Source organism: Theropithecus gelada, chromosome 11 (genome assembly GCF_003255815.1).
Source record: "Theropithecus gelada isolate Dixy chromosome 11, Tgel_1.0, whole genome shotgun sequence".
NCBI classification, from domain to species: domain Eukaryota; kingdom Metazoa; phylum Chordata; class Mammalia; order Primates; family Cercopithecidae; genus Theropithecus; species Theropithecus gelada.
In genome coordinates this window covers 12,340,801-12,363,717 of record NC_037679.1, presented here as the reverse complement: position 1 = coordinate 12,363,717, position 22,917 = coordinate 12,340,801, and the positions used below count along the sequence as shown (strand labels likewise).

General features: G+C 56.4%; 1 protein-coding gene across 7 annotated transcripts; it reads left to right on the top strand.

Moving 5' to 3' along the window:
* Window positions 1-986: 986 nt before the first annotated feature.
* Window positions 987-22,302, top strand: RARG (retinoic acid receptor gamma). Of its 7 annotated transcripts, none has more exons than XM_025402347.1 (10): window positions 987-1,270; window positions 2,007-2,073; window positions 5,516-5,841; window positions 17,097-17,245; window positions 17,457-17,598; window positions 18,281-18,441; window positions 18,652-18,828; window positions 19,187-19,391; window positions 19,646-19,804; window positions 20,999-22,301. In XM_025402347.1, exons 3-10 carry the CDS (start codon window positions 5,658-5,660, stop codon window positions 21,184-21,186), a joined length of 1,365 nt encoding a protein of 454 aa, XP_025258132.1. In that variant the 5' UTR covers window positions 987-1,270; window positions 2,007-2,073; window positions 5,516-5,657; the 3' UTR covers window positions 21,187-22,301. The 7 variants fall into 7 exon arrangements, with proteins under 7 accessions (XP_025258132.1, XP_025258133.1, XP_025258136.1 ...); XM_025402348.1 differs by having other exon boundaries at window positions 989-1,270; window positions 2,010-2,073; XM_025402351.1 differs by lacking the exon at window positions 5,516-5,841 and having other exon boundaries at window positions 989-1,270; window positions 20,999-22,302.
* The last annotated feature ends 615 nt before the right edge of the window (window positions 22,303-22,917 follow it).

Here is a 22,917-nt window from a genome sequence, read left to right as displayed (position 1 = left end):
CCTTCTTTTCTCTACCTCTGTCCTCAGTGGAATGGAGAGTGAAACCACTGGGTTCGCACTCTAGGGTTGAGAGTCTGTCTATGTTGAAGCAGAGAATGCCCCCATCAGACGCAGACACTGACTCTCGGCACTGGCACGCGCACGCGCGTGCACACACACACGCACGCGCACACACACACACCCAGAGTCAAAAGCATTCATGGCACATCTACCAGGCAGGCAGGCAGGCAGGCAGGCCGGTGCTGGTTAGGGCAGACACACACCCTCTGCCTGTGCTTTCTCTCTCACACCCAGCCCAAGGCTCCTCCCACTCCCAGTCACAGTTCCTCCTGCCCTCCTCTCCAGCCTCTCCCCCTCCAAATCCAGGCCTAAAGGTGGGGACAACATTGGCAGCCAGGGACCCAGGCGCCCTAACTCCACAGGGAAGATGTCTGTGAACCCTGGCCTCAGCACCCCCAACAACAGCCACTAGTCAACCAGTTTGCTCCTGGGACCAAGGGACTGAGGTGGGCTAGGGGAAGGGAGAGGCTACTTGGACCTGCAGGTGAAGGCTGAGCAAAGAATAAGGGCAGGAGCATCTATTCTAGATCTGGCATACTTCTGCCCGGCCACTCCAGCGCCCCGTTGCCTACCCTGGGGAGGCACCAGAGACTGGCCTCGGAAGAGTCACAGCCTGGCCACAGACAACTAGTCCCCCCAAAACGCAGAAAGGAGAAAAGTGTCAGAGAGAAAGGGTTGGCATCACGGGGCCAGGACACTGACCTCCTCTGCCAGTCGTGCCCGGCCTCCCAGGGGATGGAGTCACGGAAGCCTAGCAAATGGGAGGGGCAGAGACCCAGGCGTCCCGGGCCGCCCCGCCCTGTCCCCCTCCCGCCCACCCATCCCTCCGCCCCCCAGCCCCAGGGCACAGAGGAGGGAGCCGGGCAGGGGCAGGCAGGGGAGGGAGGAGCGAGGGCGGGAGGGGGAGGAGGGAGCTGGGCAGGGAGGGAGGTGGGGGGGGGTGGGGAGGGAGAAAAAGAAAGAAAATATTTTCCGTGTCCCCGCCTGCAGAGTCAGTGTGCGGTTTGGGAGAAAATGTGTCGGATATTTTGGGGCGGTCACGTGGGCGGGCGGGCTCCGAGAGGCCCCGGGACAGTCCCAGCCTAAAGCCGTGCCCCCCCCAGGAGCCCCCCAGTACCACGAGCCCCGGACATTGCGACGCTCCATCCCAGAGACCGCCTGACGCCGGGACCTCGGGGCTCCGCCGCCTCCCTTCCCCCTCCCACTCCAGGTGAGTCAGGCGGGGAAGGAGGCTCGCCCGCTCCGTCGCCTGGGTCCTCCGACGAGGCGGCTGGGGGAGGGGGCGCGGAGGAGCCGCACGGGCGAATGTCCTCTCGAGGCTGGCCAGGCTGGCCGCCGGGCTTGAGGGGGCTTCTTGCCCCGACCCGGGCCAGCCCTGCTGTGGGAAGGGAATGGGGAAGATTTTAACAGGCTGAGGATGGGCTGGGTCATCTGCCCTGCATTTTGGTGCATAGCAGAGGAGAGCATTTGGGGAAGTCTTCAGCCGGGGGCATTCCTCCTTATATTTTTGTGCTGGGAATGTGAGAGAAGACAGGGATTCTCTCGCGGGGAAAGACTACCACCCCTTACCCCCGGGCTCTGATGGGTAGATTTGATGTTCCATGCTGGTCCAAGTTCCTCCCTCTCCAGTGGAATGGCACACCTTGGACATCAGAAGGCAAGGAAAACGTTCAGAGGCAAGTGAGCCTGGCCCTCCGCGTCCAGCAGTTCCGAGGGACTAGTGCATAGGATAGGGATCTGTGAACTTTCCTTGAAGCTCTGGATTACCTCCGACACGTTCCCAGCCCAGGTGCGAGCCTTGGCTCCCTCCAGCCAAGGTGCGGGGGGCACCTCTGGAGTATTCTTGAGGGAAGCCCAAATGGAACAAAGAAAGAGCAGGAAGACCGGGACAGGGACCCAGGAGTGCTGGTCCCAGAGTTCCACTGACGCTGCCTCTCTGTCTTTAGCAGCTACGGCCCAGTTCCCTCAACCTGACCCAGTATGTAGGAGCCAGTCTCCGCAGGCAGCCAGCCGGTAAGAAGATGCTTGGTTGTTAGTGGTGGTGGTGGGGCGGCAGGGGAGCCTGAGTAGGAGGTCTTCAGGGCAAAAAACTGAGATGACTGTCCTGCTTTAGGGCTCTGGTCCTGGGCAGCTGGAATCCCAGTCCTCAAGTCTGAGGCTTCTGCCCTTAGTGTCAGATGTTGAGTTGGGGTCAAGGACCACAGCCAGCGTCTCATATCCTTGAGGCAAGTAGAGAGAAGACAGGGGAGTGGGGATAGTGTGTGCAGGGTGCCTGGAGCTTGGGTATCCCATATAGACAGACACACAAACACACACATACACACACACACGCACTGTGGCCTACAGCCTAGTAGGCAGCATGGGGCACGCCCCCCCCCCACATCCCGGCACACCCCCACCCCTGGCTCAGAAAGCCACCTAACTGGCACCTCCAGTTCCCCCCTCTGCCCCACCCTGCCCATGCCCTCTGATGCCCACACACATTCCACTGGCATTGCCTGCCTGCCTCCTGGGCACTGCCCCTCCCTGGGGCTAGTAGGGTGGAGAGAGGGCACCTGGGGATGAGAGGTGGAGACTCAAGGGTCTGGACTCCCCCAGGGATGGCACGAGGCCAAGGAAGCCTGGCCCACTGCTGCCTCCTGGGGAGCAGGCTGGGGGCCCAGGCTAGAGCAGAGGATGCCTGGGTTCTCTGCCCAGGCTGGAGATGGGGTCATGGAAAAAGGTGGTCGTGTTTATACAGAGGGGAGGGGGGGCAGCGGGTGGAGAGTGGCCGACAAGAGCAGCTTTGTTCCAGGCTCTGGAGCGGGCAGGGCGGCAGGGAAACGCACCCCCCTCCATCCGGCAGCCCCCTTCATCCATGCCCTCCCCTCAACTCCACCTCAGCTCTAAGAGAAGCAGCTTTGTAAAAGCCCCTCTCCCCTAGTCTGTCATCCCCCCTGCCCCACCATCTGAGATGGCATCTTAGTAGAGGAAGAATGTTCTCTACTTTCCACGAGTCCCCCAAAGAACCAAGGCATCTGGGGCCTCAGTTTAGGATTTCCTTTTACTCTGCACTGCCTTCAATTCCTTAGTCCATTCCTCTACCCTAGATTTAAGACCCTCCCCTTCTCTTCCCAGCCAAGAGAGAATCAAGGCTCAGAAGTGGGAGGAATCTCTGTCCCCTTCCTCTCTTCACTCAACTCCCAAGTCCCTTCTCTGAGGCAAAATAAGAGGAAGGCCAGGGACAACTCTCCTTGGCTCACATGCAGCATCATTCCTTGGTGAGGATCAGGAGCTGAGCATCCCTCTGTGGGAACCCCCCACTGCCCTCCCCGCAGGCCTGTGTTTCCCATTGGTAGGTGAGAAGCAAAGACAAGGAGGGCTAAGGCAGAGAGCCTTGTTCCCAGTCTAAGCCAAGTCTGGGGAACATGGGGATGGGGGAGTCCTCTAGTAGCTTCTCACCCTTGTCATTGGAGGGGTTAATCCACTTGGAATGTGGCCTGGCCAGTTGAGCTGTGGCCCAGGGGCCTCAGGGGCCCCGAACTCCTGGCTCCATCTGGGCTTAACTAGGGATGAGAACTTCGGAGGGGAATAGGAGAAGGAAAAGGAGAGGGACCCTGGAGGCTTGGAGCTCAGACTTTTAGAGCCTGTGAAAACACTGGGTTAAAGAGTTTGAGGGTGCTGGGTGTATGGGTGGTGCCATGGTGAGGGGCAGGGGATGCTTCATTCATAAGGGCTGAGTGAAGTGTGATGGCATTGGGGTCTGGGTTCTTGTAACCTCCATGACAGTTTACCCTCAAGGGCTTGAAGGCCAAGGTAGAAGAGAGAAAGAAAAACAAGCAAAAACAAAAATAAAAACCAGAGGTATAAAGACTGAGAGCTATCGATCCTAGAAGCAAATACTGATGGAAAGAAAGGCAGATATACCCATCCCCTTCCTCTGGGCCTGCCCACCCCGTGGTCTCTCTGCGTTTTAGTCTCTTGGCCCTTCTCTGCCCTTCACAGCAGTCTGTTATGGTTCTGGCTGGTGGAGATACCCAGGCTGGGGTGACTCTTCCTCCCTAGCCCACTAACTGCCTAGAGAGGCGAGAAGTTCTGGGGCTCCTGGGAAAGCCAACCTTTTCCTTTGTCAGAGGATCAGGATAGGAACCACCTACTTAGCACTAGGATTCCCATCTCCTGTCTACCTCCTTCTCCTCCCCTTCCCCGGGGCTCAGGTTTAAACTCTTAGAGGGAAGCCTACTTTGGGGGAGGAGAGGATGCAGGGAGAACGTCCCAGAAATAGGGAGCCCAGGGATAAGAAAGAAAAAGAGGCAGAATGCCTGGGCATGTGGCTCACGCCTGTAATCCCAGCACTTTGAGAGGTCAAGTCAGGCGGATCACCTGAGTTCGAGACTAGCCTGACCAACACGAAGAAACCCCATCTCTACTAAAAATACAAACATTAGCCGTCGAGAGAGAGAGAGAGAGAGAGAGAGAGAGAAAAGGAGGCAGAGAAGTAAAGTCAGCTGACCAAGAAGCAGCTCCTTGGCATCATACACTTGGCACAAGTGTGGGTTCCATCAACATCCTTAGATTTGAAGCAGTGGGTACAAGAGGGCTTAGAGGGTGAGGAAAAATTAGAGACAGGAAGAATTGGGAGGGGAAACTGGAAGAGGGAGTGTTAAATAGAGAGGGAAGTGCTTACTAAAGCAGAGCTATGGAGGAAAATCAGGTACAAAGAGAACTAATATGAGACATTTACATAGCATTCCCTATGTGCCCTACATCATGCCAAACACTTGACATTGGTTAATTTATTTAGTCCTCACAACAACCATATGAGGTAGGCCCTATTATTAGTCCCAAGTGATGCATGAGGAAACTGAGGCACAGAGAGATTAACATGCCTGAAGTTCCACAGCTAGCAAGTGGTAGGGTACAGTCCAGGTAGTCTGGCTCTAGAGTCTGTCCCCCAACCTTTGCCTTGTACTCCTCTCCAGAGAGCTGTAGGGCTCCCAGGTAATAACAGAGTTATGTTTGTTTTCTCCAGGATGGTAAAGAGTTTGAATCTGGGCTCCCCCACTTGCAGCCATGTGACCTTAAGCCAGTCACTTCATCTCAGTTTCCTCATATGTGAAATGGGAATCCTAACTCCCAGTTCACAGGACTGATGTGAGGGGTAGGTCAAACGCTTAGCCCAGTTGTGGTGATTCATGATCACTTCCCAGTCTAGGAGTTCTCTCCACCAGAAGTCTTCAGACCATCATTCACCTTGGGACCTCCGTTTACCCTTTCCTGGAGCTCCTCTGGAGTTTCTCAGAGCCTGCATAACCCCCTGCCCTGCCCTCTCTGCCACACTGCGAGGGCCCTGAGCCAGGGCAGGATAAACCATAGCAGCACAGAGGGAGAAGACTGCAACTGAGAGAGGGTCATGGGGCTTGGAACCTCAGAGTGGTCATTCTCTCATCTCTCCTTTCCCTCTCTTTCTCCCTAGGACTCTTGGAGGCCCAGTGGGCAGGCCAGGCAGGGCGGGCACGGAGCCTCCCAGGCTGGGGCAGTGGGCATGGGCAGGGGCTGTGGCTGAAGACCTCCCCTGCCCACTGCAGACCCCAGGGGACTCCCACACCGCAGCTGCCATGGCCACCAATAAGGAGCGACTCTTTGCGGCTGGTGCCCTGGGGCCTGGATCTGGCTACCCAGGGGCAGGCTTCCCCTTCGCCTTCCCAGGGGCACTCAGGGGGTCTCCGCCTTTCGAGATGCTGAGCCCTAGCTTCCGGGGCCTGGGCCAGCCTGACCTCCCCAAGGAGATGGCCTCTCTGTGTGAGTCTCAGGGATCTTGGGGAATGAGGGCAAATGGAAACAGGAGGGCATCTGGAGGGTGGATAGTAAAAGAGTTGGCACCCCAGCTAGGAAGACAGGCAGGGGACAGGGGTTTGGCCTAATGGAGTAGTAGTGAGTAACAGAGGGTGGCAGTGGTGGTAAGGAAGGAGTTTGGATGTGGACTCAATGGAAGTGTTTGCAAATGATAGTTCTCCTGTTCAAATAGGATAGGGAGGTAGCAGGCCTAAAACTTGGAGGGCGGGTATCTAAAACTGCCTCCTGGGTCAGTCAACTAGTAGAGGGGCACACCTTTGTGTGGGCAAGCTGGGGGTGGGTCTGGTGCAGGGTGAAGCTGCTGCCTGCATGCAGTTGGGAGTTGTGGGGAGCCAGAATGGGAAGCAGAAGAGTCTGGGAGGATAGTCACCTGGCTCTGTGATCAAGAGGTGAAACTGGGCCGGGTGCAGTGGCTTACGCCTGCAATCCCAGCACTTTGGGAGGCCGAGGTGGGTGGGTCACTTGAGGCTAGGAGTTCAAGACCAGCCTGGTCAACATGGTGAAACCCGTCTCTACTAAAAATACAAAAATTAGCCGGGTGTGGTGGTGTGTGCCTGTAATCCCAGCTACTTGGGAGGCTGAGGCAGGAGAATCGCTTGAACTTGGGAGGCAGAGGTTGCGGTGAGCTGAGATCATGCTACTGCACTCCAGCCTGGGCGACAGAGTGAGACTCCATCTCAAAAAAATAAATAAAAAAAAAAAAGAAACCCTGTCTCTACTAAAAATACAAAAATTAGTGGGCGTGGTGGCACATACCTGTAATCCCAGCTACTCAGGAGGCTGAGGGAATCGCTTGAACCCAGAGGCAAAGGTTGTAGTGAGCCAAGATCGTGCCACTGCACTCTAGCCTGAGCAACAGAGCAAAACTCTGTCTCAAAGAGGGAAAAAAAAATGGTGAAATTGCTTTGAATTACGTGGAGGCTGCAGAAAGGGGAAAGAAATCCTGTGCCAGGTCCCCAAAGATGTGTGGGGTCAGGAGACTGTGCTTCTTGGTTCCGGGGAGGATAGAAATGACTGCAAAGAAGGTAGCTTTTGTACCATAAGTAATCCAGAGGCAGAGGGGGGTGTTCCAGAAGCATCCTCTCCTCCATCGGTGTGGGTCTGGGCTCCTCCCCTCCCTGCAGGTCTGGCATAGAGCCTGCATGCTGTGCAGATCCCTACTTGTTCCCCAGGCCTGCCCTCTTTGGGTTAAGCCTTTGAGTGCTGACAGCAGGCAAGGCTTGGGCCTCTCCTCTCCTCCTCCCTCTGGGACCCCTCTCCTCCCAGTTGGTAGTCATTCCTCCTGGCTAGGCCATTACATTACAGGTGGGGGTGCCAAGCTGGTTAAGAGAAGGCTTCAACTGGGGACAAGAGAAGGTGATTGAAGCGGGGGGGGGAAAGGGCAATTTCTGAGACAGAGTTGGAGAGAAAAAGACAAAAAGATAAAGGCACATCCTTCATGGCTTCACAAGTGCAGAGACAGAGGTAGAAGAGAAGGCGCCCTGCTTCCAGGAGGGGCATGCAGAGGGTTGTGTGTCTGTATGTGAAAGGGGCGACTAGGCTGGGCTGGCAGCTCCACTGGAAAGAGTGTGTTCATCTGGAGAAGGGGTGAGTGTGTGGTGCCTCCAGACTTGATGCAGTTGTGTGTGCACAGCATCTCCCTGAGCCTCAGCTCATGTAAAGAATTCCAGTGTGTGCAACAAAGAGTCAGTGTGAGGAGTGAGGAGGGATTTCGTAGTGCTGCTGACGCTGTGGCTGGCGTTTGGTGAAGCCTGCTGGTGGCATGTCTGTAGTCCAACAGGGGTTATTTGAGTGGCATGTAGGTGAACAAGAGAGCACAAAGTGCCCTTTTTGGAAACTTCAGCTGGGCTTCCCCAGACTTCATTTTCACCCCACGAATCTGTCCTAGGGACCTGGGGAAGTGGGAAGGAACCACCCTCCCCACATGAATGTACTTCTGGCAGCGAATCCTACAACTCAGCCTCTTGGGACTTGATTTTCCCAGGTCCTGGGAGAGGCAAGTAAAGGAGATGGAGTGGAGAGGGAGAGGAGAGAGAATGGTAGTGGGGACAACGCTAGAGCTAGTAGCCAGTCCCCAGTGACGTCCCCCTTGTGCCCCTGTGCCGTGGACACACTGAGATCAAGGTCAGGGTTCAAAGTGAGGTCAAGGTAGGGAAGTGGTCAGGCTGGGCTCCATCTTCAAAGGCCATGCTGAAGGAGGGGGCTGAAAGGAGAAATCCAAGGGAGGAGCCTGAGCCAGGGCAGGTAGCTGGGGAGGGTGCGGCTAGCGTGGAGGGACAGGCCTGGGCAGGGAGGTGGCAGGAGGAGGGAGGAGGGGAAGGCTTGGGGGTGGGTCCCTACGTGGCTTAACTGGGGGTGGGGCATGCAGCACCTAGTGGTAGTGGAGAGGAAGACATAGGGGAGAGGAAGAGACCCAGGAGTCTGGGAAATCTTCCAGAGTGGGAGAGTAGCAGAAGGGTGACAGAGTGTCCTCTCTCATTTCTCTGACCTGCTGTCCCTTTTTGGCTGGGCGCATCTAGTGGAGAGGGTTTAGAGGCCTAAATCTGATGCCAAAGGCATACTCACCTTGAGTTTGTGCGTCTCATCACCCTCTCCCTTATTCTGTGGATGACACATACACACTCCCTCTCACACACAGACTAAGAGAGGTGGCCCTTGAAGAGGTCTGGCACTTCTCCCTGGGGCTGGCTCTTGGATCTTATTGCTGGGTCCCTGGCACCTTGGGGACATCCTTGTTGAGAATTGAAGTCTTGCTGTACTTCCTGGGGCTGTCTCGGGGTCTGAAGGGGGTGAGGCAGGCGTCTCGGAACTGCATGGTGGTGGACGGGAGGCTCAGGGGAGCACATGTTGCTGAGGCAAGCACAGGCCTGTGCTCATGGAAAGCAGAGGGGTGTGTGTATGTGTGTGTGCGTGCGTGTGTGTTCATGCATGTGCATGAAACCCCTGGTGTCTGTGTCCCTATGTATCTCTATGTTTGTGAATCCTAGTGTGTTCTAGATTTGCTTTCTACAGGGAACAGAGTCTGATGAGAGAGAACAGAAGCCTTGCCCTCCTCCCACTCCTGAGCAGATAGCTGTGGTCCTGACGACCTAGCCCAGTTTGTCCTCTGAACCTAGCGATGTTGCCCTGGCCATGGGGCCACTGTCCCTGGGGCAAGAACCCCAGACTTCACCACACTAAGTTACCACACATGGGGAAACTGAGGACAGGCTGGCACAGAGAGAGAGTGAGTCTTGCTTAAAAGACACTGAAAAAGAGACTCACAGACAAGATAAGGGACAGCTACCCAGGCGCAAAGGTGCAGACACAGAGAAGCCAGGCACTGAGAGAAGCAAGGAGAACAAGCAGGCGGGTAAGGGCAGTGAGCAGTGAGGCCTCCTCCAGGAAAAAACCCCAGTCGACTGCCTCCTTTCCCCTCCCCTCCCCGGTCTCTCCTCCTTCGGCACAGGCTCCAGCTCCAGGCCGACACAAACGGGGCTTTGATTGCAACAGGAAACCTCTTTGGCGGGGGGAGCCGGGCAAGCCGCCGCCAGGGCCCAGGCTGCACCCCCCTCTCCTGGCCCCCTACCCGGTCCCAGCCCCCATCCTGCCCAGCGCGCCTCACATCCCTGCTTTGGGCCCCACTCTCATTCACACCTCCCTATTCTTCTGCTCTTCTGCTGCCCCTTCCTCCAGAGACCCCCTCCCATTTCCCTTCAGGTGGGACTCCTACCTCAGGACTCACCCTTCTGGCAGGGCCTGCTTTACTTTGAAATGCCCCCTTTTCAGCCTTTCGAGGGAGGGTTTTAGAAAAAAGGGAGAATTTAGCGTGAAGAATTCAGAGCCAGTTATCCTCAAACCCCATCCAGAAGGTGGCAAGAAGGGAAAGGCGGGGTGCATAAGGAGTTAGCTGTCCCTGCTCTGCCTCTTCCTGGCCAAACTCATCCTTGCCAGGGTGGCAGGGGCTCTGAGGGGTGACCCTGAAAGAATCTGAGTGCTAATGGCCTTATTAGTTGGGGAGGGGTACACTCCTCTTTGCCTCTAGGACTATGCCTTTGTGGGGCTCTAGCTGTGAGGGGGGTGTGCCCTGGTGGTGGGGATCATAGGGAAGAGGGTGAGTCAGGCAGCAGCCCCCCTTCATACTCCCACCAGGATGGCGGAGAACATCTGGTTCCCATGAAATGCTAGAAGGCTAATGGGTCTAATTGCTGCAATAAGGTCTGGAGAAACTTTGGGGAAAAGAGGGGGCACTAGATCCCCCACCCTCTTACCTTCTCCCCAAGGCTGTACTAAGTCTGTCTAGAATGGGGGGGTCAGGGTTGATGGGGAGGGAGGGCCTGACGCCCTAATGCCTGGTCCTAAGGACCCCCTCCATGCAATGCCTGGGATGCACACACAGATGGGGTGATGAGGAGTGGGGTGCATCTGGTGAAGAGAAATGGGGGCTATTGAGGACTCATGGCTTCCTGGAGCCCTCCCCCAACTCCTCCTGTGCCCTCCTCCCAACCCCCTCCCTGTGGCCTGGCCACTTCTGGTTCTAATTACCAACCAGGCAGGCCTGACTTAATTGGGACCTTTCAGATTTCTGAGGGGGAAGGGGGGTACTGACAGCTTGAAGTTGACTAATCAAGGCTCTTTCCCTCATGTTTTCAGGGGTACTCCCTATTTTGCACTTAACTGATTGTTTTTGTTGTTTGTCGCTGGACAGATTCTGATTCAGAAAGTTTTCTTTCTTTCTTTCTTTCTTTCTTTCTTTCTTTCTTTCTTTCTTTCCTTCCTTTCTTTCTCTCTCTCTCTCTCTCTCTCTCTCTGTCTCTGTCTCTTTATTTTCTTTGTTTCTTCTTTTTGTGGGGTGGGGGTGACTGGATTCAGAAATGGGTATTTGGGGTTGGGGGAGCAGGAGGGAGCTTACACTGCGTTGGAAGAGCAGTGCATTCCCTCCCCATTCCTGCTTCAAGCCCACCAGTCACTCTTGCCACCCCGAGGTTCCCCGCCATCCACAAGTCAGGCCTATTCCCAGCCCCGGCAGCCCCTACCCCTCCCCCGCGCCCGCCATCCCTCGCCTACTCTGGCACCCCTTCCTGCCCTTTATTCTTCCAACAGGCGCCCCACTCCTGCAGCACCCCCAGTGCGCCCCCCACCCGGTACAACAGATTCTTAGAAAAGCGCGCCCCGCCCTGGCCCAGCCATAGCCGCCTGGCGGGGGAAGGGCTGGGCCGGGCGCCGCTCCCGCTCCGCGGCGCTGCCCGTGTGAGCGGCGCTGACAGAGCCGGCTGGGCAGGCAGGCCGGGCGACCCGGCGGCTGAAGGCGGGGCGCGGGGGAGGGGGCGGTTTCCGGGAGTCGCCGCCGCTGGCGCTGTCCGGGGCCAGGGTCCCCCATTCGGCCTTGCCGGGCCAGGGCAAACTTCTGACGTGGCCAAACCCCCGCCCACCTCACCCCCTTCTCCGCCGGGCGAGGGCGCTCAGTGCCGGAAGGGGCAACCCAGGGAACAGTGTGGCGGCCCTTGGAGAGCTGAGGGGCACTAGCGTGGGACCGAAGGGAGGGCACTTATGCCTAGGCTGGGGGTATTTAAAGACCCTGAGAACAGTCAGTGACCGGAAGCGCCCCTATTGCCGAGGGAGCCCTTGGCATTCAGACACTGGAGGAGGGGAGTTGGCTATCAGGGGCAGATTCATCGAGGCGCAGTTGGCACGGCAGGCACAGCTTAAGGGGTAGTTTTGTGCTCTAAAAGTGAAGTTATGTTCGAGGAAGGAGCATCGAGAGAGACGGTCGAGGCGCTTAGGGAGCGTCAGTTGCAGGATAGGGCTTCGGGGACTCGGAGGGAGGCGGCCCGGGCCGCGGTGGAGGGCGGACTGCTCGGGCTAGGAGGGGTAGACTCTGGCTGCGCTGGAGGGGGCGGGGGACTCCGCGGCCGCGGTGGAGACGGCCTGGGCGGGGTGGGGCGGGGCCGGGTCAGGAGGAGGTGAGCGCGCTCGGCCACCCGCCCCGAGGGGGGTTCCCGGAGAGTTCACGGCGGGAGCGCGCTCCGGCCCTCGAACCGGGGGTGGGGAGACGGGAAGGAAGGAGGAGGCAGCGCGCGCCGAGCCGCAGGAATGCACTGTTCGGCCCTGAAGCGGGCGCGCGGAGGGGGAGGGCGGAGCCAGGCCTGGGAATGAGAGGGGTGGAGGTAGTGCAGGTCCCGAGCCTCAGGAGAGCAGCAGCGCGCGGGGACCTCCACTTTCCCCTCTTCCCAATCATCCTTAACACCCCTGTATTGACTAGCGTGAAAAAGGGAGAGTCTGAGGAGGGGAAAAACTCTGAAAGGAAATGCTTATGCTTGGTTCCTCCACTCCTTTCTCCAACCCCGACCTGGGCACGCGCCTCAGTGCAAATGCGTGCAAAGCCTATAAGCTGTGAAGAGTATGCTTGCAAACATTCTCCCGAGCAAGGTGTCTGCACAAACGTGTGTGCACCCATGATTTTATATGCATGCTCACATGTATGTGCACTCTTGCATATTTGCAAATTCTTGGTGCCTGATAAGATAAATGCATGCACGGATGTGTGTCTAAGCAAGCGCGCGCGCCGCGGAGCGAGTGTACGTATGTGTATGTGTGCGCTCCACTCTCAGCTCTGCTCATCTTGGTGCCCGGCCCCCTTCGCTCTCCAAGCCCCACCCCCCACCCCTCCGGGCTTCGCTTTTTAAAAAGGTCTCCCCATTGCTAGCTGCCGAGGCACCCAGATAGAGCTGGACAGAGGCTAAAGCGGCAGCCCCAGCTTCGCGCCCCGCCCAGTCCCTTTCCCCTGCTGGGGATCCCCCTCTTCCCCGCCCACCCCTTACCCCGCATGCAGCCCAGCGCCCTATGCTAGCCCTCCCCCTCCCCCCCTGCTGGAGCGGGGCGCCGCCGGGGGAGGAGGGGGAATCGGCTGCGGGTCCTTGGTGTTTCTAGCGCCCAGCTTCCCTCCAAGCCGGGTCGCGATGTACGACTGTATGGAAACGTTTTCCCCGGGGCCGCGACGGCTGTACGGGGCGGCCGGGCCCGGGACCGGCTTGCTGCGCAGAGCCACCGGCGGCTCCTGTTTCGCCGGACTTGAGTCTTTTGCCTGGCCGCAACCCACCAGCCTGCAATGTAGGTACCCGAGTCCGGGGCTGGGGTGTAGGGTGCAGGAGAGGCTGGGATTTACTCTTTCCGTGTGTAAAGAGTGGAACTGGGGTGCAAGGAGGAGCTTCTGGTCCTTTCTATGTAAGGTACTGGCCCTTTAAACGTGGGGGCCTCAGCGTCTCCTTTGCGTGTGTGCAGTAGTGTTTGGAGTGTGTGTGGTTTTTATGGTGGGTGTTTAGCTCGAACCTGTGGTTGATGCCACTCCAGAGTTCCTGGGGATAGGGGGAGACCGAGGTGTGTGGGTAGTTTGCGCCTTCAGGTCCGTGGCCCTGGAAGGATATGACACTCAGGACAGTGGGTGGCGTTTGTAAAGCCCATGTGGGAAGCTGGCAGTGTTAAAAATATTGTTTGCAGAGCGTGTGAATCCCTGGAGTGTGCAGCGCCTTGCCTAGGTGGTGTGGGTGTGGGAGCAAGGGTCTTTCCACCAGTGTCGCCTGCGACAGCTGCCAGGTCCACATGGCCTGTGAGGGGATGTTTGTGGCGTGAGGCCGGGAGGGCGTGTGCCCCTGCGTGGCTGCGGGGGCGGTTTTGGAAAGTGCTGTGTTCGAGAGTGCATCCTGTGTGTTCTCATGCCGGGTGGAAAAGGTTGTGCACACAAGAGGGAGAAGGCTGAGTTCTGTACGCCACCCTCCATATAAAAAAAGAAATGTTTGGAAACGTGTATGCGGTTATATGCAGAGAGATGATTTTTTCCTATGGCTCCAACACACACAACTTCAGCAGGAAGCGAAAAGTTTAAAGCAAAGTCTGTGTGTGTGGTGGGGGGCGGCCTGAAGTTGACAGCGGCAGGGCGAGTACCATTGCTGGGTCCCCAAATATCTATCTTCCCCCTCCGTGAAATGGGAGATGCCAGGCCGGGGGCCCTGGAACCCCTTTCCAGAGCAGTAATAAAAAGCTGGGGACTGAGAAGCAGTAAAAATGAAGTCCAGATGAGAGGCGGCTTTGAAGCTTGGGCCACAGTGCCTGGAGGGGGTGGGGTGTGGGGAGGGGCCAGGAGCAGAGCCTGGAACACCCCCCAAATTTACCCTGGGCTGGGATGTGCTCGCAGCCCGGGTGCGGACGGCCGGGGACGAGGGGTTTGGGGGCACGCTGGGAAGGGTGGGAAGGGGCGGGCAGCGGGCGGGGCGGCGGGCGCTGGGGGAGTGCGCACGCCAGGTCACCAAGCCCCCGCCAACGCGCCTCGCTCCTTGGCACCAGGCAGCGCTGTTTACAAGTTCGGAATTTTTTTTTTTTTTTGGTTCCAGAGCAGAGCTGCTCAAATTTAACAACTGGGAAGCTGGAAGAGGGAGATGGCAAACAAGGAGACCGGACTTTATTTTACTTTACTTTTGGGTGGGGTGGGGGAGGAATTAAAAGCGTGTCATTTAAAGAACCGAGAAAACATGGAACTATTGCTTTGCAGCAAATCCCTGTGAATTCTTAACTTTCTTCTCATTGCTCAATAGAATGGGGAGTTGGGGTATGTTGTATGTTGTAGGGGTGCTGAGATGGAAAGAATCTTCCAGGTAGGGCTTCTGGGGGCTGGGCGGAGACCCTGTCTTTTCTCAGGCCTATGGAAGAAGCCCTTTGGGCTTGACTGGCAGTAGGTTTTTGCGTTTTAATTTGGACCAATAATTTTGGCCTCTGGGATCCTGGTGGACACACAAAGCCAGCTTCAGGCCTGCCCCCACACACTTTCAGAGGGAAGGCTGCTTGGGAGGTGGGGGTGGGCTGGATGTGTGTGTGTGTGCCTGTTTGGAGACTTTGGTGTCCTGGTGCTGCGTGCACAGGCAGGGGTGTTTGTCTGGCAGTAGAGCTGTTCCCTTGTGTGGCCCAGTGCTGGGTGTTGTGTGTCAGCCTTGTGACTGGTACATCTACCTCCACGGTGTGGCTGGAGTGAGTGTGTCTCTATTCTGACTTTGCGTCTGTGCCAGAATCTAGTGAGGGTTCTAGAAGCCCATTGTAATATGCCTGCTTTGGTGCCCTGTGTGTTGTTAACCTGTGAGTATGTGTGTCTCCAAGGAGGTGTGTGCTAGATTGTGAGTCCGGGCTGCTCAGCTCTGGGCCTCGCAGCTGGGAGCGTTTACAGCCGGTTATAAAGAGTTTGTTTGAAGCTCCGCGCAGCCTGGTCAGGAATTTCCTCAATTTCAGCAATTTGGGCTTTAAAAGGAGAAAACCCCAGAGCCCACCCCCATCCTCCCCAGCAGGGGCCCCTGCCTAACCCAGGAGCAGCATCCCTACGGTGGGGTCCAAGCCCCAGGCTGGGGAGGGGATCTGATTGGAGTAGACCCAGTTAGCTTTCTGGGGCCTTGACCTCGCAGATTGACCTCGGAGCCACTAGGCTGCACTTTAGGGTTCAGGGGGTGGGGATGTGACAGTATCACTTAGACGGAAAAAGTTGCCCCCAGGCCTGTCTCCCTAAGGCCCCCAGTCGTATAATTGGCTGGCATTGCCCCATGCCAGTCTGACCGCACCCAGGCCCTTGCGCAAGAGAGGAAATGAGGCAGCGCTCTGCGGGCAGGGAGGGCGTCAGCGCCAGAGTGAGCACCACCCCACGCACAGGCCTTGGGCAGAACATGTGCCCTCGAAGGACACAGTGGTGGGTCTGAGGAGTGAGAGGTTGGGAAAGGCATTCCAGCCCTCCCCACATCTCTCAGCACTAGCCCCTCCTGGAGCCCCCGTCCCTAGTCTTGAATAGACTTCAGGCACCCTTTTTTCCCCCTCTCCTCTCTCCTTTTCCTTTGGGGAATCTCACTCTGGCAGGATTCTTATGCTAATTGAATGTATGTGTGTTGGGGGTGGGGAGGGCTTCCCTCCTGTGGGGTGGGTGGAGCTAGCCTGGAACCCTGGCATCCTGGGCATTCCTTCCGCCCTTCTGGCTGCATTGGGGTGGACTTCTGACTAGGTGGGCTGCAGAGGGTTAGAGGGGAGAAGGTGTTCATGAGGTGGGTGCATGGGACACACCTTAGGGAGGGTCTTAGGAATTTTTTTGCATTAACTTGGGTCCTCCAGGTTTGGGCAACAGGTCGTACAGGTGAATAATTTACAAATTTTTGGAACCTCTGAAGACCAACCACACACGCGCCCACACACACACACTTAACCGGCAGCCTTTGAACAGAGCAGAGCATGTCCTCCCCATACTGTGGGGCTGAGAGCCCTTTTGAGCTGCAATTGGGTATTTTCAGAGTGAAGACAGAAGCTCAGAGAGGGTCCAGAAACAGGTCCCCTCCCCCATCAGTCCCGTTTACCTACTGTTACCTGACTTCTCCAGTTTGCTACACCTCCAATGGCTTCCAGACCTGAGAAACTGAGCAAACACCTCAGTCTCCGCTTCCCCAGCTTCTCTGACTCAACAGCCACTTGGATCCGCTGGTGGTGTGGCACTGAGCTGGTCACTTCCCCTCTTGTGGCCTCAGTTTCTTCAAGCGTGAACCAAGGCTGTGGTGCGTCTTCCCCTGAGACCTGTGCCCCGTTTGCTCCGCTGTCAGTTATTCAGGGGTGGTGTGAGAGAGAAGCCTGAGGAGTTATCCCCCCTGAACTACTGGAGAGGAAATGAGGTCCTGGTCTACCTGCTAAGCATCCCAGCAGGTCATCTGGCCAGTGCCAGCTACAGGAAGCCTGTCATTGCCTACCTGCCCCCAGAGTTATTGCCCCACAGGGAGGACAGTGGGAGGTAGACTACCCGACAAAGATCTACCAAAGAGACAGAGAGTGACTAGAGAGCTCAGAGCTGCAGGGCTTTAACCCTTCTATCTACCTCCTGTAGTTAGGGAAACAGACCCAGAGAAGTCAATTTCCAGAATGGCCTTGGTCTGGAATTTGGAGGATTAAACATGTCATACAGGGTGAGTGCTGGCATTCTTGTGAACAAGTTGGTTAGACTGTGGAGGGCGGACTAGGGGTCACAGCAAGCTGTGGTAACAGTGGTCGTTTAGAGGATTCTGACAGTGCTTACTGCTGGGACTAGTGCACTGTGGTAGTGATGGCTTTCACCCATGGGCCAAGGAACAAATGCACATGGGGTGTGTGTGATGAGGAAGCCTGGATATCTGTGGGGTCCTTCTCCCCTGACCCTCACATCACTGCTTCCCTCCCAGCGGTGGAGACACAGAGCACCAGCTCAGAGGAGATGGTGCCCAGCTCGCCCTCGCCCCCTCCGCCTCCTCGGGTCTACAAGCCATGCTTCGTGTGCAATGACAAGTCCTCTGGCTACCACTATGGGGTCAGCTCTTGTGAAGGCTGCAAGGTGTGTACGTGGTGGGGGTGGGCAGACGGGGGATCCAGTTACCCGAATAAGATGAGAGACCAGGCACACAGATGCTATGTGTGAGCAGCACTGCTTTGCACATAGGTGGTTAATAGATTAGGTCAGGCCTGGGGCAACCTGCAAGGCCAGTGAGAGGATGGTACTCCCAGCATTGTGCTTCAGAGACCCTGTCTTTTTCCCTCAACTCCAGGGCTTCTTTCGCCGAAGCATCCAGAAGAACATGGTGTACACGTGTCATCGAGACAAAAACTGTATCATCAACAAGGTGACCAGGAATCGCTGCCAGTACTGCCGGCTACAGAAGTGCTTCGAAGTGGGCATGTCCAAGGAAGGTAGGCTCCCATCCTTGGCCTGGGCAGGAGCACTCCATTCCTACCCTATGGCTGTGGCCCTCTTTCCTCTGGCCACTCCCACTTCCCTGACCTCTGAGACTTGGCTTGCCCTGGGGTGCTGCCTTCTCCCAGGCCAGTCTTGTTTGATTAGCTCCATTCACCCAGGAGGCCCCACTGTTTCCCATTCTCCTTCTCAGGGAGCTTGACCCTTCCTCTGAATGGGTGAATAAGTAGGGTCTCACATTCCCCCTGTTTCATGGGGGAAATGAAGCCGGTGGGCTTGCCAGTCCCTTCCCCTCCCCTGGACTGAGCCAGAGATGGATATGGGGTGGCTCCTCCTCTCCACCCCCCCCCACCATTGTGCTGCCAAGGCTATAAGTGGATATCCTGCCGCCTGCATATCCTGCCCCCCCTCCCCCAGCTCCTGCAGGGTGACAGGAAGGGCAGGATGGAGCCGAATGGCCTGGGGAGGGAGCAGGGGCCGCAGGCCCTGGGTGGGGCTGGGGAGAACCAGCCTGGGAATAGGAGCTAATATAGGCAATAGGGAAACTGAGGCACTAATTACAGTGCCAGAGAATAGATATTCATGATAAGGACTGAGCACATTAAATTAGGGTGAGAGAAGACACCCAAAGGGAGGCTCTGAGGGTCCTGACTCTCTCCTTGTGCCTCCACCCACAAGCTGTGCGAAATGACCGGAACAAGAAGAAGAAAGAGGTGAAGGAAGAAGGGTCACCTGACAGCTATGAGCTGAGCCCCCAATTAGAAGAGCTCATCACCAAGGTCAGCAAAGCCCATCAGGAGACCTTCCCCTCGCTCTGCCAGCTGGGCAAGTATACCACGGTAAGGAATGGGCAGAGCCCAGTGAGGGCAGGGCACTCTTCACTTCGGGGAATGGGGCTGGGTTATGTTGGAGGTTATCATCGACTGGTGCTGAGGACAAGGAGGGCATCAGAATGCAGAGGAGAGAGCTTGGGATATTGGTAGGGAGAAGACAGTCTCCAGAGGTGGACCTTAGCTTGCCTTCCAACCTCCTACCCCTCCCCTCTATAGAACTCCAGTGCAGACCACCGCGTGCAGCTAGATCTGGGGCTGTGGGACAAGTTCAGTGAGCTGGCCACCAAGTGCATCATCAAGATCGTGGAGTTTGCCAAGCGGTTGCCTGGCTTTACAGGGCTCAGCATTGCTGATCAGATAACTCTGCTCAAGGCTGCCTGCCTAGATATCCTGGTAAGTTAGGCCCTGTGGGTCCTGCCACAGCCCGACCCTCATAGGGGACCCTCAACAATTCCTTGATCCATGCAAAGATTTCCTTACCTTGCACTCCCTGCCACACATGGGGGACTTCTCTGCTCTCTTTTTGTCTTAGCCCCTCCCTCTATGACCTGATCCTAGACTTTTGGATGCCCTGTCTCCTCCTGACTTCCCAGGACTACCCCTGCCAAGCCTCAGATCCTCCACTTCTGCCTTCTCCATGCCTGCTTCAGGTTGCATTCACTGGGGACCTAACCTCCTCACTTTCCACTCATTCCCTCTTTTCCCCATCCCTCAGAAACAGCACTAACCCTCCTCCACCTCCCACCTTCAGATGCTGCGGATCTGCACAAGGTACACCCCAGAGCAGGACACTATGACCTTCTCCGACGGGCTGACCCTGAACCGGACCCAGATGCACAATGCCGGCTTCGGGCCCCTCACAGACCTTGTCTTTGCCTTTGCTGGGCAGCTCCTGCCCCTGGAGATGGATGACACCGAGACAGGGCTGCTCAGCGCCATCTGCCTCATCTGCGGAGGTGCGGGGGCGACCCCTGGCGTCTGCTCAGTGCTCAGTCTCCTTTTCCACCACTCCATGCGGGATCTCTGACTGGGAGGGGGCGTGGAGGACCCAGCGGTCTCTTCCCCTGGTAATTCTTGCACCAGGCCCCATCCACAGAGTTCTCAAACCCTGTACAGGCTTCCCAAAAGGCCAGTTGGGGATCAGCCATCTGTCACTGTATCTTCCCCATCTCTTCCTTCCCCTCTCACTCCACTATACTTGTCCCCATAGACCGCATGGACCTGGAGGAGCCCGAAAAAGTGGACAAGCTGCAGGAGCCACTGCTGGAAGCCCTGAGGCTATATGCCCGGCGCCGGCGGCCCAGCCAGCCCTACATGTTCCCAAGGATGCTCATGAAAATTACCGACCTCCGGGGCATCAGCACTAAGGGTGAGTCATGAGTGGGTGTCCCCTCTCTGTCTTCCCAGGGCTGTTGGTCTCCCAGGTCAGACAGGTGGACACGCAGAGACTAGAACAGAGTAGTCGAGATCCAGGCAATCTACACTGGAATCCTAGCTCTGCCACATAGTAGTGGGACACTTTGGGCAAATTGCTTCTAAACCAGTACTGTCCAATAGAACTTTCTGCAATGATGGGGATACAATAGTCATTAGCCACATGTGGCTTTTAAGCATCTGAAATGTGACTGCTGCAACTGCAGAACTGAATTTTTAATTCAGCACAATTCCAGGTACATATACATACATATATCTATATATCTAGACACACAAAGTCTTCAGCAAATTGCTTTACTTTTTTTTATCTTGTTTGTAAACTGTGCTATTCTTCACGCACCTTGTAAGGCTGTCTTGAGGACTAAATAAGTTAATATACAATGTAAAGCTAGGCACCATGGTGCGCTTCTGTAGTTCCAGCTACTCAGGAGGCTGAGGCAGAAAGATCAGTTGAGGCCAGAAGTTGGAGGCTTCTGTGAGCTATGATTGCACCTGTGAATAGCCACTGCAGTCCAGCCTGGGTAACCCAGCAAGACTGCCTCTAAAACAACAACAACAACAACACAACAACAAAAAAACCCCATAACACATACAGTGTACTTAGAATTGTGCTGAATTAAAAATTCCATTCTGCAGTTGCAGTAGTCACATTTCAGATTGCCACATGTGGCCAGTGACTACTGTATTCCCATCATTGCAAAGTTCTATTGGACAGTCCAGGCTTAGAAGGATGTCTGGAACATTGTGTTTGATAAATATTAGCTGTTGTAATAAATGTTATTAAGAGAACAGGACTAGGAACAACTGGCAAGCTCTGGACATTCGAGAGTGGGGTACTTGGGGAGTGGGGTTGGAAGTTGTGTGCATTGTGCTCTCTGAAGAGACAGCCTGAAAGAATGGGATGAATAGGCAGCAGGCCTGGTAGAGAAGGCCAGGTAGAGGTTCCAGGCAGAGGAGTGGCACCCAGGAAGCCTAGTGAGAAGAGGATGAGCTGGGGACAGAGAGGTGGTGGGCCTGTGCTGGGCGCCCCCTAGGGGAGTCAGAGGCAGTTGAGAAAGGTTAGGGAGATGGCCTGAAGGGCCATGTGCCTCTGTCCTCCTGAGCCTCTCTCTTTGCCTCTCCATTGTAGGAGCTGAAAGGGCTATTACCCTGAAGATGGAGATTCCAGGCCCGATGCCTCCCCTAATCCGAGAGATGCTGGAGAACCCTGAAATGTTTGAGGATGACTCCTCGCAGCCTGGTCCCCATCCCAATGCCTCTAGCGAGGATGAGGTTCCCGGCGGCCAGGGCAAAGGGGGCCTGAAGTCCCCAGCCTGACCAGGGCCCCTGACCTCTCCGCTGTGGGGGTTGGGGCTCCAGGCAGCAGACTGACCATCTCCCAGACTGCCAGTGACTGGGGGAGGACCTGCTCTGCCCTCTCCCCACCCCTTCCAATGAGCTCCTTGTTTTTGCCAAAGTTTCCAGGGGTGCCTCTGTGTTCATCCCCTTCCCGATCTAACCGGCTCCCTCGCCAGTCCTGGGGGCCTGCCCTGCTCCCACCAGGAGAGAGGGCAGAGGGATGAGCCTGAGTTTGGACTCTAAAATCTCAGCACTGCCCCTCAGGTGCCAGGGTCCTAGGCTCCCCAGGGCAAGAGGAAGACCCTGCCATTCCACAGCCCCTTCCTCTGCCAGGTGCTTGGCTCTCTGGGAGCAAATAGGAACACTAGAGACCAAAAAGGGGGCAAAGGAGAAGGGCTGAGCCCACCTTTTTGCCCCTACCCTTGGTGCCTAATGCTGTGTGATGCACCTGCAGGGTGTGTGCTAGCCTCTGTGCCCCGTCCTTGTGCCAGGTCAAGGTGGGGGCAGGCTGGGCCCTGCATTTCTGGGGCAGGAACAGAGGGTGAAAGGGACAGATAGATGCAGGTCCATTCTGCACCTCTTGGCTCGGGTGCAGAGTTCACCCTGTGCCCTCCGTTACAAGTCCCTCCCCCAGCCCTGTCATGTGCCTTGGGCTCCTCCTGCCCTCCATCTCAGCCATCGGGGCAGGGACCCTCCTACACTACAGAGGGGCCAGGGGATCCCTCTCTCCCTAGTGCCTTCCACCCTTTACCCCCCAGAGCAGCTTGGCCCAGGGAGGGGGGATGCTGCTTAGCTGATCCTGCCCTGACCCAGAGGAAGCCTCTATTTATTTATTAGCTTTTGTTTACACCCTGGAATTGACCCCTTCCTCCAGGGGTCTTGGGTGGGGGAGCCCAGGGCCCCTGTGACCCCTCCCTTCTTCCTCCAATCCCCAGTTTGTATTTAGCTGCCAAATAAGATTCCCATTGGCTCCCTGTGTTCTCTTGGGGGGTCAGGGTACTGTCCCCTCCCCTCTGTTTACATCTCCCCTCTACCCCGCTGTATTGCATATTGCTGAGTTTTCTATTTTTGCAAAATAAAGTGATGGAAACTCATGGGATGTGGCTCCCTTTAGGAGGTGGTAGGGAAATGACCAGCTGACCTGGTGAGGAAGCTGAGTGAGTAGGGAAAGCTTGTAATTGATTGGACTTTGCAGCTTTCTTGGTAGAAGAAAACAGGATGAAATGTGCCTGGATTGCGGTGGGGACAGGATGGGGGAAAGGGAGCCATGGGGACTCACCCTGAGTGACCGGGTTTCCCACAACCACCAGGTGTGGGTTCAGAATCTCACTCTGTCGCCCATGCTGGAGTGCAGTGGCGCGATCTCGGCTCACTGCAACCTCCACTTCCCAGGTTCAAGCAATTCTCTTGCCTCAGCCTCCCGAGTAGCTGGAATTACAGGGGTGCACCACCACACCCAGCTAATTTGTTTAATTTTTAGTAGAGACAGAGTTTCACCATGTTGGCCAGGCTGGTCTCAAACTCCTGACCTCAGGTGATCCGCCTGCCTTGGCCTCCCAAAGTACTGGGATTACAGGCGTGAGCCACTGCATCTGGCCTGGTGTGGGTTCTTTTTTTTTTTTTTTTTGAGACGGAGTCTCGCTCTGTCACCCAGGCTGGAGTGCAGTGGCCGGATCTCAGCTCACTGCAAGCTCCGCCTCCCGGGTTCAC

What these genes read in the sequence shown, in the direction of transcription:
- RARG (XM_025402347.1), top strand. Translation starts at nt 5,658, where the DNA reads ATGGCCACCAATAAGGAGCGACTCTTTGCGGCTGGTGCCCTGGGGCCT. An exon ending in AGTGGGCATGTCCAAGGAAG is followed by an intron (nt 17,599 to 18,280) that starts GTAGGCTCCCAT and finishes TCCACCCACAAG; the next exon opens with CTGTGCGAAATGACCGGAAC. An exon ending in CCGGGGCATCAGCACTAAGG is followed by an intron (nt 19,805 to 20,998) that starts GTGAGTCATGAG and finishes TCTCCATTGTAG; the next exon opens with GAGCTGAAAGGGCTATTACC.